Genomic DNA, 17,000 nt, shown 5'->3' with positions numbered 1-17,000 from the left:
GCTGCAGGGGACGCCCCCTCCTCTCTGGCTCCCTCTCCCCCCACTCGACCCCCGATGCAGGACCCTCCCTGCTGCCCTGTTGCGTGGGGTGGGGGCCGCAGCGGACTCTGCAGGAGCGACCGTCGCTTTCCGCGGAGACCCGGAAGCCGAGACTACATTTCCCGACGGGCCACGCGCTTTTGACCGGAAGTGGAGTTAGATCAGCTGATGAGGACGGAGGGTTGGGGGGGTGGAAGTCTTTATCCGCGCATGCGTTGAACCTCTCAGCGAAAAGGGCGCGGCCAGGCGAAGGGGCGGGCCTGATTTCAAACGAGTGCCGGGGAATCTCCTCCAATGGGAGCAGAGTGGGCGGGGGTATACAACCGAAGGTTGGGACTGGCAAAGGCGGACCGACGCGGATTGGCCCGCCTCGCAGAAGGGGCGTGGCGCGGAGCCACTTCTTCTTTGGCAGGCGCAGTGGCCAAGAAAGGCGATATAGTCCTCGCTTTACGACCACAAGGGAGCCCAACATTTCTGGTCTTAAGCGAGGCATTTAAGTGAATTTTGCCCATTTTACGACCTTTCTGGCTGCGGTTGTTAAAGTGAATCGCCAGTTAAATTAGTGTTGTTAAGTGAATCCCTGTAGTCACCCGGTTGTTAAGTGAATCCCATTGACTTTGCTTGTCAGGTCACAAAAGGGGATCAGGCAGCGGTAAAAATCCGATTGGATCTATCCGGCTTGCGCGAACCAACAGGGCCAGTGGTGGGAGGCTCTGATCACCCGCAAGGAGGTCATTACATCCGTTTTTGACCCTCTGCATAAGTGCATTTCACCCCTGGGATCAGGTGACCTCAGGACACTGCGACCGTCATAAATACGAACCAGTATCCTAACAGTGAAAACAATGAACCAGCGGAACAGCTTGCCACCAGGAGTTGTGGCTGCTCCATCACTGGAAGTTTTTTAAAAAAGAGACTGGACAGCCACTTGTCCAGAAGGGATTAGGGTTTCCTGGCTGAGCAGGGGGTTGGACTAGAAGACCTCCAGGGTCCCTTCCAAGTCCATTGGAAGGCGGGGGGTGGCAGCCAAGGGTGGAACGTGGCTACCCCATTTTTTTTCCCTCTCCCCCTTGCAAAGGAAACGAGGCGACAGTCCCCAATCTGTTCCATAACCTAGCAATTTATTCAACTCTCCGATTGCATCGGGCAACTCAGCAAGGAGGCATTTTTACAAGGAAATTCACATTGGGAGGTGGGGGGGGGGTTACAAGTACATTTAGCAAGGGTCGGAAAGACTCCCAGCAACAACCAGCAGTCCAATCTCTCAAAACACCCCCCCCCCAAGCAACCACCTCAATCCCTAATTGGGTTAAGTATCTGGCCTTTTTTCTACAAATCTTATCTGATTTCGGGCACTTGTGGGCTGAAATAATTAAGCCACCATTCAGATGGGGGGAGGGGGCAGAGATTGCCACCATGTCCCTGGAGAGAGGGGGTGGGTGGGTGAAATCCTGGACATGTGGAGGATGCTGGGTTGAGAGGCTGGCAAAAGCTTTTCCTCCTGAAGTAAGATTGCTCATTTTCTCCATCGTGCCAACTGCTTTCTCCCACAAAGCAACGGTGGAAACTCTCCAGGGCAAGAAAATAAGAGGCCTGATCCATGGAAAATGTCACGCGGGCATGTGCCCGGAGACACTCCCCCTCCAAACAGCCACCCTGGCAGGCCTCGGTGCCATCACCTCCGAAGGAAAAACCAGGAACAGCTTCCCATGTTGGGTTGCATCGAACGGAGAGCACCCAACAGGCCTTCCTTGCAAGGAGTCAGAAAGCGCTTCAGCCCCTTCCACGGATTACGAGTGGCAACCCTCCTATGAAGCTCCAGAATTTTGACTATGCAAAAGAATCAGAGGGGTTTACAGCCATCTGGGCCCAGCTGACGCTTTCCAGATGTGCGAGCAAGGGCTCTGGAAGGTCTCTGCAGGACATCTGGAAGGCCTGAGTTGCTGGAGGCCCTCAACCTGATAGCAAAGGTGGAATTTCTCAGTGCAAGGCAAATATTTAGGAATTTGGGTTCACCCACTCCAGAATTATCCCCCTACCCCAAATTCCTTGCCTACTCTTCATGGACGCCCCCTCTTCCCACTCCAAAGACTAATGTTTCCAGCCATTTTCTCTGCCCTCTCCCCAACCCTGCAATCTAGAATTCCTGATCCTTCCCTCATTGCAAATGAGTTTCACCTCTGAGATAAAATACTTTGCTTTTTTTCTCTCTCTCTCTCCCTTTCCATCCCTTCTGCCATGATTTCAAGTTTACCATAAATTAAACTCTCACAGGCACATCTGGACCTGGATTGGAAAGGAAAAAGAGAGAGAGAAACAAACAACCACCAAGAAACTAACATTGATTATCACCAGCCTGGTTCTAAAATAGTGGTTTTCTTTTTGTCGGTCAATATTAAGAATCTTCCTTAAATAGGAAAAAAAAAAACAATTTATATTCTTCACTGTACGTTAACGGGAGCACCGAGTTCAAACTTGCCTCGAGATTTATTTTTTTTAACACGAAATGCTGCACATTGAAAAAGGCTTTGAGGATTTAACTGTACTGGAATTCCGCTTCCAGTTAAAACGGCGACTCTCAAACTGGACCGCTTTGAGATGGTGGACTTCTAACTCCCAGAATTCCCCAGCCAGCAATGCTGGGAATTCTGGGAGTTGGAAGCCCACCCATCTTAAAAGTGGGCCAGCTTGAGAAAAAAATCCAATCTAAAGATCCCGAGATGAAGATGGATGCACCGAAATTCACCGTAACTTGCATTTCAACGCCTATCAAAATAAAATGCCCGATTTCTCTCCCCGCCTTTACCTTAAATCCCCATCCAACTGACCTCCCCACTACCCACACAACTGCAGAGACCGCAGGTTAAAAGAAACAAAACGAACCGGTCAGCTTCAAGTAAACCGGACTATCCCCCCAAAAAGCTTTAAAGAGTTCGATCATTTGCAGGAATCGAGTCCTTCCTGTACAAATTCAGGTTTTGTTTTGTTTTGTAAGTGTGGTGGCTCCTGTCTGGAAGCGTGCAACTGGGGGGAGGGAGGTGGGGAGAAGCCAGCTTTGTGTCTGCCAGACCCTCTCGGAATCATGGTTTATTTCTTTTGAGAAGTTCGATTCATGGTTTGTTTGAGCTTTGCAAAGGCTGGCGGTGAAAGATCAGATCTGCTGGGAGGTCCTCTTTAGCAAATGGGAGGTTGCTTTGATGCCAAGGGTGGCAAACTTTTAAGCAAAGTTGCCTTGCTGTTTTCCTTAAAAGCCAGCTGGACTCAACATGGAACCCAGCACAGATTCTCGCTTCTTCTGACTCTTCTACACTGGATGGGTGTTTCTTCTTCTTCCCCGCACAATTTTTCCAAGGGAAGCCACGCAGCGTTAGCCGTGCCACGGAAGCGTTTGTTAGCAACCCGGGAAAAACCACGCAAAACATTTTTGCATGGTCAAAAAAAGAGGTATAAAAAATGTCCCTTACCCCAACCAAACTCTTTCCCCCCACCCCAAGGATGAATTGAGTCCCTCTCTTCCGATCTGAAGAAGTTTCTCTCTGAAACCAACTTGTACACTAACTTTGCTGCTTTGAGGGGGCTGGGGTCTGTTTTCAAGGAAGCCCACTCCTCACCCTAAATCTGGAATAAAGCTGAATAATCCCAGCTAGAGTCTTGGGGGGTGGGGGGGAGAAGCTCTCTTCCAAGTGGTAAACTAGGCGGACAGGGAGATTGAGCGAAAGAGGAAAAGACAATGTTTCTTCCATATTTTGGCACATTTTCAGCCTTTTTGAGTTCGACGGATTGAGGCAAAAGGATCCGAACGTTTGAAATCGAGGCTCGTTGGTTCTTGCTTCCAACGTGGACGCCAAGAGTGGAGGAAAGTTTGCTTCCAACTTATAATGGACAACTTTAAAACAATGGAGAGTCTCCAGGATCAAGGCTTGTCCTCCCAGCCCTGCCTCGGAGGCCAAAATAAAAATTACCAATATTAAAAACGCGTCCTTTCTTTCCAAACTGGCTCAGTTCCAGCAAATTATAGAAAACCAAGGTAGCTGACAGGCTTGGCTCCTCTTAATTCTTTAAAACTGGTCTGCGCTACTGTTTTGCCGTGGTTAGGTGGGGGTGTGTGGTGTCTCTCAGTTCTTCCCCCCCACCCATCCCGAGGCCTGCAAAGATCCCATGGCCTCCCCCGTCTGCATGCAAGCTAACACACAGTTTCTCCCCACTGATCTGCCCCAATGAAAAGTGTCCCGCTCCGATGCTAAAGAAGCACTTAGTGAGATACTCCGGAATCTCCTTCCGTTTTAAGCAATCTGTACTGGCACAAAGGTTCCACAACCAGCCACAAACACACACACAAACACACATCTCCGGAGACACGTGGGAAAGATTGCACGCCCGCTGGCTCCCGCCTTCGTTCTTCCTTCGCTCGCCCTCAAGGAAGATGGGGCGAAAACCCAACGGGGGCACGTTCACGTCTGCTCACAACCAGGGTCCGCAACGCTGCGTCGCGAGGAAAGACGTTTCCCCGCAGCTGTGTCCTTTGTTCTTCCTAAAAGACACCCGAAGTTGATCGGAGGGAGGCGCGGATGGAGTCTCCGATTCAAGAAAAATTCCTGCTCAATTTTGCAGGAACCGAAACTCGCAGAGCGTTATTCGCAAAACTTTGCTGGCTTCCGGCGTGCTGGATGGAGCAGAACGACACCGTCGTAAGATAAGGAATTTACATCCTGCTCTTCAACCGGTTGCAAAAAATGGCGCTTGCCAAAAGGGACCAGTTCAACGTGGGGAGAGAAAAGATACTTCTTTAACCTTGCAGACATCCGTCCCGGGTAGGTGCAAGCCAGGATATGCTCTGCCCTGGATACACGATGAAGATGCCCCATCCAAACTTCCTGCCCCCCTCCCCCACCAATGCAAACTATTCCCCCACCCCACCCCCTGCTTCTTCCACCCTTCAGCAGTTCAGACGATTGTAGAGTTCTCGTTTGCTCTTCTCTCCGGCCCAGGTGCGGCTTTTCAGACGAAAAGTGCGCAGGTCCTCCTTGAAATCCTTGTGGTGCATCGGACGGTAGTTCTGTGGGTCGCAGTGACTCTGGGAAAGGAGGAGAAGCAGACCAAAACATCAGGGGGGCCCCCCTGAAAACAGCAATACCACTTAAGACTGCTTCACGGTGCTCTACAGCCCTCTGTAAGCAGTTTACAGTTGCCCCCAACAATCTGGGTCCTCATTTTACCGACCTTGGAAGGCCGAGTCAACCTTGAGCTAGTCAGGATCGAACTTCTGGCAGTGGGCACAGTTAGTCTGCCATGCTGCATTCTAACCATTGGGCCACCATGGCTCTATCTGTCTGTCTGTCTGTCTACCTAACTAATTTATGTGTTTTATCTCATGGCTGTGCACCGCCCTGAGTCCTTCGGGAGTAGGGCGGTATAGAAATTCAATAAAATAAAATAAATAAATAAAATAAATAATCTATCTATCTAATCCAGGGGTGGGCAACTGTGGCCCTTTTACAACCTGTGGACTTCAACTCCCAGAATTCCTGAGACATTGGCCAAGCTGTCAAGGAATTCTGAGAATTCAAAGGAGGAATACAGGTACCATATTTCCCCGAAAATAAGACAAAGTCTTATATTAATTTTTGCTCCAAAAGACACATTAGGGCTTATTTTCCAGTTAGGTCTTATTTTCAGGGAAATACGGCACTAAATAAATCCGTCTGGCTGACGATCTTAGCTGGGGTTTATTTTTGGGGTAGGGCTTATATTACGAGCATTTTGAAAACTCATGCTAGGACTAATTTTCCAGTTGGGTCTTATTTTGGGGGGGAAATTGTAGTCCTTGACTTACAACAGTTCATTTAGTGACCGTTCAAAGTCACAACAGCACTCAAAAATGTAACTTATGACCGCTTATCACACTTACGACCATCCAGGGGTCACGTGATCACTTTTTGCGACCATCCAGGGGTCACGTGATCACGTGATCACTTTGTCTGACAAGCAAAGTCAACGGGGGAGCCAGATTCACTTAACAACCATGCAACTAACTCATCAACTGCAGTGATTCATTTAGCAACCGTGGCAAGAAAGGTCATAAAGTGGAGCAAAATTCACTGAACATCTGTCTTGCTTAACCACAGACATTTGGGGCTCCATTGTGGTCATAAATCGAGGACTACCTAAGACCAAGCTGTCCCGTCTTCTGGCTTTTCAGATTCCCCCGTTTAAAGCTGCCACGGAGGGAAAATGAAGGTTAAAAACAAAAACTGATATACCAATGCGGGGAGCAGAAATTACCCTTGCAAGAAACTCACCTAATATTGGGGTCAGATTCATATTTTAACGCAGAAGATTCTTCAAATTAATATAACATTGAAAACAAAACCTTTATTTTTAAGACTAATGGACAAGAAACGTGGAGGGAAAAAATCTGGAACTTTGTTATTGAGAATTCTTTACAATCAAGAATGGAAAGAACAACGAAAAACGGATAGCAAAAGCAGCAGAGATGGGAAAATAAACTGTTTTAAGTAAAGGACAATAAGCAATAAACAATAAAATATAACCAGTTGTGTTTGTTTCTGCTTGGCTTTTGACTTCGTGCTCAAGACGCAAAAACATGAAATTTTGACTTTGGGATTTACTGACCAGTTTAGCCGTTTGTTATAGAAATGGCTACTACTAAGTACGTAAAAGTAAAAAGTATGTAAAAAATAAAAATGCAATTTTACTTTGCATTTCACGGCCCTGAAAAAAAGATGGAAGTCAATGTTTTTTTTCCCCCTTTTTCCATTCTCTTCTCTTACCCTTCCTTTCCCTTTCCCATTTCTTTCCCCTTCTCGTTTTAATTTGTATTTTATGTTATGATCATCTCAATGCATTTTTTTTTTAAAAAAAAAAAACCCAGCTCACCTGATATTGGGGGAAAAATTCCTTATAACCCCCTTTCAAAATGTAGAGCTCCGGGTAGTGGAGAGAGGGATACGCATTGCGACCGCGGTCCTTCTCCCGAACAAAACGGCACCTTTGGGGATAAAAGACAAGGAGGAATAGCCACAAAATACGCACAACACAACACAACCTCATCACATCTCACACACACACAGCCTTGTCCTCTGTTTCCCAGCAGCAGCCAGAGGAGGTCGGCAGAATACAGGCAGTCTTCGACTTACAACAGTTCACAGTGACCTTTCAAAGTTACGACGGCACTGAAAAAAGGGACTTATGACTTGTTCACACTTATGACTTTTGTGGCATCCCTGTGGTCACGTGATCAAAATTCAGCTGACTGATGCAAGTAAAGCTTATATGAGAGGGGTACTTATCCACATGAATTCTAAACATAGACTGTTCCGACAAAAGAAAAGATCTGAGTTGGAAATGGAAATAAAGAATAAAGAACAGTTACTTATTAAAAACCCAACAGATGAAAGAATACGAAGTGCTATAAAACTTTTGAAAGACCAATTCCAAATGCTTATGGCGGAACAAGTTGCAACAAGTTTACAATACGCGAAGCATAATACATTTTGCAATGCTAATAAACCGGGCAGATGGTTGGCTTACACATTGAGGAAAAAACAAAGTATACGGACTATTGATAGTATTGATATTGGAGGGAAAGAAATCTTTCAACAAAAACTAATTAAAGAAGCTTTTGTGGATTATTATACTAAACTATATGCCAAAGATGAGGTGCAGAATGGACTTATAGAAAAATATTTAAACGATAAAAGAGTTACAAAAATTACTGATCAACAAAAGGAAAGGATGAATTATCCTATAACAGAGGAGGAGATAATAGTAGCAATTAAACAGTTAAAAACAGCCAAAGCTCCTGGTACGGATGGTTTGACTGCAGTGTATTACAAAACCTTGCAAGCTGAAATGGTGGAACAACTTAGAGACTTATTTTGCAATATTCAACAAGGGGGTAAAATACCCCCATCTTGGACAACTGCTTATATATCTTTGATACCAAAGGAACAAGTTGGTCCTAAAAAACCAGAGAACTATAGACCAATATCTCTTTTGAACACAGACTATAAAATTTATGCGAAGGTATTAGCCAACAGGTTGATGCCAGTAATCCAAAAGGTGATTCATGCGGACCAAGCGGGATTTATTGAGGGCAGATATATGAAGGACAATGTAAGGCAAGTAATAGACTTATTGGAATATCTTGATAAGAATAAACAGATGTCTGCAGTGCTGGTTTTTTTGGATGCGGAGAAGGCCTTTGATAGAGTGGATTGGAATTTTCTACTAAAGACTTTAAAAAAGATGGGCTTTGGGGACCAATTTACACAGGCGATCTCAGCAATTTATCAAGAGCAAAAAGCACAGATTATTATTAATGGAAGTTTGACGACAGAGTTTAAAATTGAAAAAGGAACAAGACAGGGATGTCCGTTGTCCCCACTTTTATTTATTTTAACATTGGAAGTCTTGCTAAATACAATACGGGACTCTAAAATTTTGAAAGGCATAATGATAAGGCAAGAGGATTATAGAATAAAGGCATTTGCAGATGATCTGGTTGTTACCCTATCACAACCAATGGAATCAACAATCCTGATGAAGGACATTATACAAGACTATGGTAGAGTTTCAGGTTTCAGACTGAATTCAAAAAAGACTAAAATGATAGTTAAAAATATGACACAAGATCGCAAACATGAGCTTGAAAGGAGGGCAGGTTTTGAAATTGTACCTAAGGTAAAATATCTTGGAGTTCAGGTTGCAGAATCAAACATGAAATTGTTTCAAAATAACTATGAGGTGTTGTGGCGAGAGGTTCAGAAAGACATGGAGACTTGGAAAAAGCTGCAACTGTCTTTACTTGGAAGAATAGCAGCAGTTAAGATGAACATTTTGCCAAGATTTCTGTTTTTGTTTCAAATGATTCCGGTGCTTAAAAGTGATAAACAACTGAAAGTTTGGCAAACTGGACTTAATAAGTTTGTCTGGAACGAGAAAAAGCCGAGAGTGAAATTGAAAATTATGCAAGATGTTCCAGAAAGAGGAGGCCTTAAACTTCCAAACCTACAGTTATATTATGATGCAGCAGCTTTAACTTTAACAAGTGATTGGTTTGGGGGTAAAAAGGCTGGAATATTGAATGCAGAAAGTTTTGATCTTGAATTTGGATGGCATGCTTACCTATTTTATGATGACAAAGTTGATAAAGTATTTAAAAGTCATATACTTAGAGACTCTTTGATGAGAGTTTGGAAGAAGCACCGACTCAAATGGGATTATAAAATACCGCTATGGCTGGATCTTGGTCATACCTTGTGGAATACAAATATAATGTCACTCGGGGGGTTTTTATACAAAGAGGTTCTTTTTACAGATGCGGGCAGATGGCAGCTGAAGAATTTGCAGACACTGTTGGACGAAGGGATTAATTTAACCTGGTTACAATATAATCAATTACAATTGAGATGGAAAGAGGACCAAAAAACTGGTATTATGTTGCATGAGGAAGAATTGGTTAGACATATAAGAGAGAAAGGTCCAATGCATATCAAGAGGCTTTATAATGTTTTGCTAGAAAGGGACTCAGAAACTGAATTAGTTAAAGATTGTATGATTAAGTGGGCACAGAATTTTGAAGAACCAGTGATGTTGGAAACATGGGAAAAAATTTGGGTTCAGAATGTTAAATTTACACAGTCGCAGAATCTGAGGGAAAATTTTTATAAAATGTTTTATAGATGGCATTTAGATCCTAAAAAGTTGTCATGTATGTACCCTAATGTTCAGCCAAAATGTTGGAGATGTGAATGTTTGGATGCTACGTATTATCATGTTTGGTGGACCTGTAGGAAAGTTAAGGCTTTTTGGATAAAAATATGGTGGGTCATGCAGAATGTTTTGAAGAAAAAAATTCAATTTTCTCCACAATTGTTTTTATTGGGTATAGTTAAGGGTTTTACACGGGATGAAACAAAATTAATATTGTATATGATAACAGCAGCAAGATTGTTGATAGGTAAATATTGGAAGAATGAAGTTTTGCCTACTATCGAGGAATGGACTTCGAAGATGGCCAGTTTTGCAGAGATGGCGAAGATTTCAGCATATTTAAAAGATTGTTCACAAGAGACTTATGAATGGGAATGGAAAAGGTGGATAGAATATGTTCAGAACAAATACCAAACTAGAAAGTATCAAATAGCTTTTATTTGAAAACAATGTATTAGAAATATCTTAATGTAAAGAGATAAAGAGGGAAAATTATATAGGGGGAGGGATGGGTTCAGGTATATATATCAGTGTTATTAGTTATGAGTACATAATAGGGAAGTCTGGGGGGGAGGGTTAGGGAGGGTTAGGGAGGACGGGAAGTTTGGGGAGGGAGGTGGGGGGGTGAAAAAAGGGGTGAAAATGTAATTGTAAAACTTTTGCAATAATAAAAAAAAAAAAAAAAAAATTCAGCTGACTCGTATTTACGACCGTTGCAATGTCCCGGGGTCACGTGATCCCCCTCTGCAGCCTTCTGACGAACAAAGTCAATGAGGATGCCGGATTCACTTAACGATGTGGCACTAATTTAAGAACGAACGGTGATTCGTTTAACAACGGCAGCAAGAAAGGTGTGGTAAAACGGAGCCAAATTCACATGTCTCGCTTAACAACAGATATTTGGGGCTCCGTTGCAGTCGTTAAGACTTACAAGTTTGTTTAGTGACCGTTCAAAGTTTACAACGGCACTGAAAAAAGTGACTTAGGGCCGTTTTTCACACTTAACGACCGTTGCGGCTATTCCCATGGTCACGGTGATAAAAAATTCAGATGCTTGGCAACTAGTTCGTGTTTACGACGGTTCTGGTGTCCCAGGGTGGGTCACACGAGCCCCTTGGGCGACCCAGAAAAGCGAATAGGGAAGCTGAGTACCGCTATGCGCCACGTTGCTAACTTGAGAGCTGCAAGCATGCACTTAACAGAGGCGCAAAACGGTCGTAAAATGGGGCGAAACTCACTTAAGAACCGCTGTCTCGCTTAGCAACGGAAATCTGGGGAGCTCAAGGAAGATCGTGTGGTCTACATGACGGACGGAACAGTGCAATGCCATCTCTCAGCTTTTGCCATGTAGGGTGACAGAGCATGGATGGCACCAGGGACTGCGAACGCTCTGGGGAGACCCCCGGGCCGCGGTCGCTCTTCCCAGCGGCTTGTTAGCCTTTGAGCCTCAGGGGTGCAACCGGGGCGATGCGCTGGGCCCCCCAAAACCAGCGGGGGGGAGGGAAGACTTACATCCGGGGCCCTCTTTCCGACGAGAACTCGCAGTGGAAAACCACAATGACTCGTTTGGCAGCATCCGAGGGCACAATGGGCTTCTTGAGAAGGAAGTCTTCCACGTCTTTCTCCAGGGGGAGGTTGACGGCACCCTGCGAAACCAAGCAGAAAAAAGGGGGCCCTCATTTCGGAAGCTGCTCCCCAAATAGACCGGGGGGGGGGCGGGGGGGGGGGGAAACGGCAGGGACTCTTAATGCCTCGTGGAGGACTGCAACTCCCAGAATTTTAGCTTACTTTTTTTCTTGCCCAAATAAGGGAAGGGAAGGATTGTGGCTGAACAGTATCACCAACGGGATTCAGGAGGGTAAATCTACGTAAACACCAGCATGGCAGGTTGGTTTTTTCTCTCCCTTTCCCCACCAGGACAATTTCAAAACAAAAAATAAATAAAAAAAGCTCAACTCAAAATGTCCCAAAGGTGCTTATTCAAGAGGCAACTGGACTTTCTGGTGAGTAGAGTAGAGTAGAATAGAGTGGAGTGGAGTGTGGAGTAGTGTGTGGAGAGTAGAGTAGAGTAGAGTGAATAGAGTGGAGTAGAGTAGACTGTGGAGTGTACAGTGTGCAGAGTAGAGTAGAGCGTAGAAAGAAGAGTAGAGTGTAGAGTAGAGTAGAGTAGAGTAGAGTGTGTAGAGTAGAGTGTGGAGTGAGTAGAGTAGAGTGTAGAGAGTAGAGTAGTGTAGAGTAGAGTAGAATAGAGTAGAGTGTGGAGTGTGGAGAGTAGAGTAGTGTGGAGAGAAGAGTAGAGAGTAGAGTAGAGTAGAGTAGAGCAGAGCAGAGTAGAGTGTGGAGTGAGTAGAGTAGAGTGTAGAGAGTAGAGTAGTGTAGAGTAGAGTAGAATAGAGTAGAGTGTGGAGTGTGGAGAGTAGAGTAGTGTGGAGAGAAGAGTAGAGAGTAGAGTAGAGTAGAGTAGAGCAGAGCAGAGTAGAGTGTGGAGTGAGTAGAGTAGAGTGTAGAGAGTAGAGTAGTGTGGAGTGAGTAGAATAGAGTAGAGTAGAATAGAGTGTGGAGAGAAGAGTAGAGTAGAGTAGAGTGTGGATGTGAGTAGAGTAGAGCTGGAAGGGACCTTGGAGGTCTTCTAGTCCAGCCCCCTGCACAAGCAGGAGACCCCCTACCATCTCAGACAAGTGACTGCCCAGTCTCTTCTTAAAAACCTTTCTCTACCTTGGAAGCTTGAAGATGGGTGGACTTCAACTCCCAGAATCCCCCAGCCAGCGCTGCTGGCTGGGGGATTCTGGGAGTTGAAGTCTACCCATCTTCAAGCTACCAAGGTTGAAAAACACTGCCCCAGAAGAAGGCGGCGGGGGGGGGGCTGTGCCCATTTCTGGACCAGGTGCCAACCCGCCCAGAGGTGACCATCTTCTCTTCTGCCTCGTTCATGCCAACCTGCTCATTTGCGTTAAGAAGCCGCGGCTGGAGAACTAACCTTGATGTGGCCGCCTTCGTATTCATATGGGTATCGACAGTCCACGATCACACAGTTTTCAATCAGGCTGTTGAACTGGCCATTAAGTACCGCCACCATCTGCGGGCAAAGGCAGGGTTTGAAAGAAGGCCACGTCTCAGATCTGTTTTGCAATAGGGGGTTCTGGGAGTTGAAGTCCACCCATCTTAAAGCAGGCTGGCTGGGGGACGGGCGGACTTCAACTCCCAGAATCCCCCAGCCAGCATGCTTTAAGAGGGGTGGACTTCAACTCCCAGAATCCCCCAGCCAGCATGCTTTAAGTTGGGCGGACTACAACTCCCTGAATCCCCCAGCCAGCATGCTTTAAGTTGGGCGGACTACAACTCCCAGAATCTCCCAGCCAGCATGCATTAAGACGGGTGGACTTCAACTCCCAGAATCCTCCAGCCAGCATGCTTTAAGACGGGTGGACTTCAACTCCCAGAATCCCCCAGCCAGCATGCTTTAAGACGGGTGGACTTCAACTCCCTGAATCCCCCAGCCAGCATGCTTTAAATTGGGCGGACTACAACTCCCAGAATCTCCCAGCCAGCATGCATTAAGACGGGTGGACTTCAACTCCCAGAATCCTCCAGCCAGCATGCTTTAAGACGGGTGGACTTCAACTCCCAGAATCCTCCAGCCAGCATGCTTTAAGACGGGTGGACTACAACTCCCAGAATCCCCCAGCCAGCATGCTTTAAGACAGGTGGACTTCAACTCCCAGAATCCTCCAGCCAGCATGCTTTAAGATGGACGTTCTCGAGAAGAACAGAACTTGATGGTCTCTCCTTACCATTTCTGGAGAAATGTACTTGAGATCTTGGTGTTTCCCTTCCACCGTTTGGAGGACGTAAGCCTAAGAGAGGAGAGCAAATGTGGCCATCGGTTGCCATGGCTACCCTGAGCCACCAGAGAAGTCCCACCCGGATCCATAACTTGCTCCAGGGAGAAGACGTCGAGAGGGACCTTCTTCTCTGCCAATACCTTGGAGAAGTCGCCAATCAGCTCGCGCTGGTCTTGGTCCAAGATGTTGGCAATCTCCAAGGGACAGCAAGAACGAGACCGGACCAGCCGGGGCATCTAGAAGAACGGGACATGGGGACATCAGAGGTCCACTCTCCACCCAGCCCGAGATCCTCCACGTTGGAAGACCGAAAGGGTCCTTGCGACTTTCCCTACCAAGGCTGACCACCTGCCCTGATGGGGACCCCCGTTGGACAGCTCTCTTTGGAGAACCTCAAGCATTCCTCTTCGGTGGTCCTATTAAGAGTGTCCTACCCACACGATGGAGATGACCCAAAAAAGGAGGTCATCTTAAAATCGTTCAACTAACTCTGGCTGCCAAAGGATTTGGAGATCTTTTAGCAAGATCCTTCTGGAAACAGAACTGGGATCCCGAAGATCATGGCCTCCACGTTCCCTTTTTGGAAGCCTCCTGCCCCAAACTCACAGCTGCCAATTTGCCTCCCTCCCTGGGGTCTGGGCAATCCTGCTGGGAACCCAATCAGAATAGGGTTGGAAGGGACCTTGGAGGTCTTCTAGTCCAGCCCCCTGCTCAAGCAAGAGACCCTCTACCATTTCAGACAGGTGGCTAAAAGTCTCCAATGATGGAGCACCCACAACTTCTAGTGGCAAGCTGTTCCACTGGTTAATTGTTTCTCACTGTCAGGAAAATTCCTCCTTAATTCCAAGTTGCTTCTCTCCTTGATTCCATCCATTGCTTCTTCTCCTGCCTTCAGGGGCTTTGGAGAATAGGTGGACCCTCCCCCCTTCTTTGTGGCAGCCCCTCAAATATTGGAAGATGCTATCTAGTCCTTCCTTTCTCTAATCCCAAGGAGGCAGCAGCAGCAGTGGCGGCTGTTGTGGGGATCAGGTCGTGGGGTTTGCTGCAGGTACAAAGGAGCCCACCCACCCAGGCCTTACCGGTTCCTCCGGCTTCTCCACAATAGGGTTCCCGTTGAGGCTCTTCCGTCGCTTGGTGCTCACGGGGGTGTTCTCTCTCTCCTGGGCCCGCTCCAGCCGCTTGAGGATGGGCCGGATGACAGTGCTCGGCATGGAGGGCGACCGGAAGAGTCGCTGGCACCTGGACCTCCCCTGCACAAAGGTTGGAGGAGGGAGGCAAGCAGATGAGGTGGAGGGCTCCAGTAGACGAAGGAGAAGGAAGAAGAAGAAAGTTATGGTTCCCTGCACCCTCCTTCCACGTCTTTAACGCACCTGACTGAGTTCAACGTTTGTTTTCACCAGAGGCGCCGTTAGCAGGTTCTCCATGCCTGAAGGGAGGTCACCATCACCCTGGAAGAGGAAGGACAAAGAGGTCACGCCAGCAGGTAAAGGACATTGAGAAGGTCACGGCAGCCGAGGGGGACCCCGTCTCTTCATTCCCACGCCGTTTCTTGCTTGCAACGGGCGAGGAGGGTCCCTCCATCCCCAGATGTTTACCACCACGTTCAAAATATCGACTTGCAACCGTTCGTTTGGGTGACCGCTCTAAGTTACAACGGCACTGAAAAAAGGGACCTGAGAACCGTTTCCCACAGTTACGACCGCTGCAGCCTCCCTGTAGTCACGTGATCGAAGACACTCGGCAACTGACTCCTATTTATGACGGCTGCAATGCCCCGAGGTCACGTGATCCTCTTTTGCGACCTTCCAGCCAGCGAAATCGATGGGGATGCCAGATTCACTAAGCCGCCTCACTTAGTGACGGAAGGCCCAGGGTCCCAATTACGGTTGCAAGTCGAAGGCTTTGTGGTGTATTTCAAGAGCCAGCCCATGTCCGCACAACGCCGCCTCCCCTGCAGTCCACCAGGTGTCCTTCTGAGCAGAACCTTTACCTTCTGCTCCTCTTCATCGAGGACTTCCAGAAAGCCATCATCATCTTCATCGTTCAGGAAGGAGGTCAAGGAGGAACGGCGGAGGTAGATCGGGCTCTCGGGATTGACATTCTCCTTCTGAGGGCTGCGGAACTGAAGAGCAAAGATCCATAAACATGGCTTTCCTTGGCTATTTCCCAGGCAATCACGTCGTCCTAAGAATGACTCAGCTGGAGCACCACCATCTCTCACTGGCTGCAAAATCAAGGTGATTCAGCTGCGAGCTGCAGCCAAACCATGTCCCAGGAAGTGTTCCCAAAGGGGCTTTTTTCAAAAGGCAACTGGACTTCCTTTGTTTTTTCCTTGAAGAGGTTTCGCTTCCCATCCAAGAAGCTTCTTCAGTTCTGACTGAATGGACCTGGATGGGCCAGAACTGAAGAAGCTGTTTGGATGAGAAGTGAAACGTCTTCCAGAAAAATCAAGAAAGCACCTTTGGGATAACCGTGACCTGGATGACGGAGAATCTCCAGATAGGTTCGAGGATGGTTGTGCCACGCTGCCTTGGGAATAGCCCCCCTCTCCCGACCACCCCTCTAAACGATCTGCTTCCTTTCTGGTAGATCTAGGGGGGGGGTTGGCCTGTTTGTGGGGGGGGGTCCTGTCACACTCGCAATATATCCTGGGATAGGACCCAGGAAGCGGATCTTCTCTGATGCTGCCCCCCCCCCTCTGAAATCTGGTGACAGGATGGAAGGCTGAGTCAACCTTGAGCCTTGGAGAGATTCGAACCAGCAGTAAATTGCAGGCAGCTGTGTTAATAACAGGGTGCGTAGACCACTGTACTATCAAGGCTCTTTGAGGCTTAAACCTGATTTTGCTGCCTGTTTTTCTATTTTCATCTTTAACAACACTCGCTGTGCATCATAACAGCAACCACGTTAATTTTCCGTGGTTGAGTTGCCGCTGTTTGGCCCGTGAGGAGTTTTGCTAAGGGTCCCATGGATGAAATGGGCCGTAAAGCCAGGAAGGCCTCTCTGCAAAGAACATGGTCGGTATGCGAGACTTGCAGCACGGACACACAGACACACACGCCACCCCGCCTGCCCCCCAAAACCCCTTCCTCTTGGACGGCCCACACTCACCATCAGCTGCGGGGCAGAATTTGGTCTCTGGGCGAAGGGAGCCCTCTCTCCCTGCCCCCCGGAGAACCTGCTGGTAGGTCGGGAGGGCTTCTTGAAAATGGCCCCTTCCTGTCCGAAAGAGGAAAAGGTCAGCGGCTCCAATTTTAGGAAGCCAGAAAATAGGGGGAGGGGCGAGGGAAAGGAGGGGAAGGGCCAGGGAGAGGAAGGGAGGGAGGGAGGGAGGGAGGAAGGGAGGAAAATGACAGAAGGAAGCAAGGGGGGGAGGGAGGGAAG

At 47.4% G+C, this 17,000-nt stretch overlaps 1 protein-coding gene across 2 annotated transcripts in view; it reads right to left on the bottom strand.

Annotated features, from left to right (window-relative positions):
• CDC25B (cell division cycle 25B) overlaps positions 1-17,000 on the bottom strand; it is a 30,598-nt gene that overhangs the window by 2,594 nt on the left and 11,004 nt on the right. The window contains exons 6-15 of one of the 2 annotated variants that reach the window (XM_034406182.3): positions 16,728-16,835; positions 15,607-15,738; positions 14,987-15,064; positions 14,696-14,866; positions 13,757-13,852; positions 13,566-13,628; positions 12,752-12,850; positions 11,287-11,420; positions 6,937-7,048; positions 1,140-5,113 (exon numbers count right to left, since the gene is read on the bottom strand). In XM_034406182.3, the coding sequence (XP_034262073.1) occupies positions 4,976-5,113; positions 6,937-7,048; positions 11,287-11,420; positions 12,752-12,850; positions 13,566-13,628; positions 13,757-13,852; positions 14,696-14,866; positions 14,987-15,064; positions 15,607-15,738; positions 16,728-16,835 (1,131 nt within the window). In that variant the 3' untranslated portion in view covers positions 1,140-4,975. Of the gene's footprint in view, positions 1-1,139; positions 5,114-6,936; positions 7,049-11,286; positions 11,421-12,751; positions 12,851-13,565; positions 13,629-13,756; positions 13,853-14,695; positions 14,867-14,986; positions 15,065-15,606; positions 15,739-16,727; positions 16,836-17,000 lie in introns of those variants that run through there. The other variant, XM_087874759.1, reaches the window with a different exon arrangement.

The sequence above is a fragment of the Pantherophis guttatus genome, chromosome 8, assembly GCF_059756535.1.
Source record: "Pantherophis guttatus breed Tessera chromosome 8, ASM5975653v1, whole genome shotgun sequence".
Taxonomy (NCBI): Eukaryota; Metazoa; Chordata; class Lepidosauria; order Squamata; family Colubridae; genus Pantherophis; species Pantherophis guttatus.
This window is presented reverse-complemented; position numbering and strand designations above follow the sequence as displayed.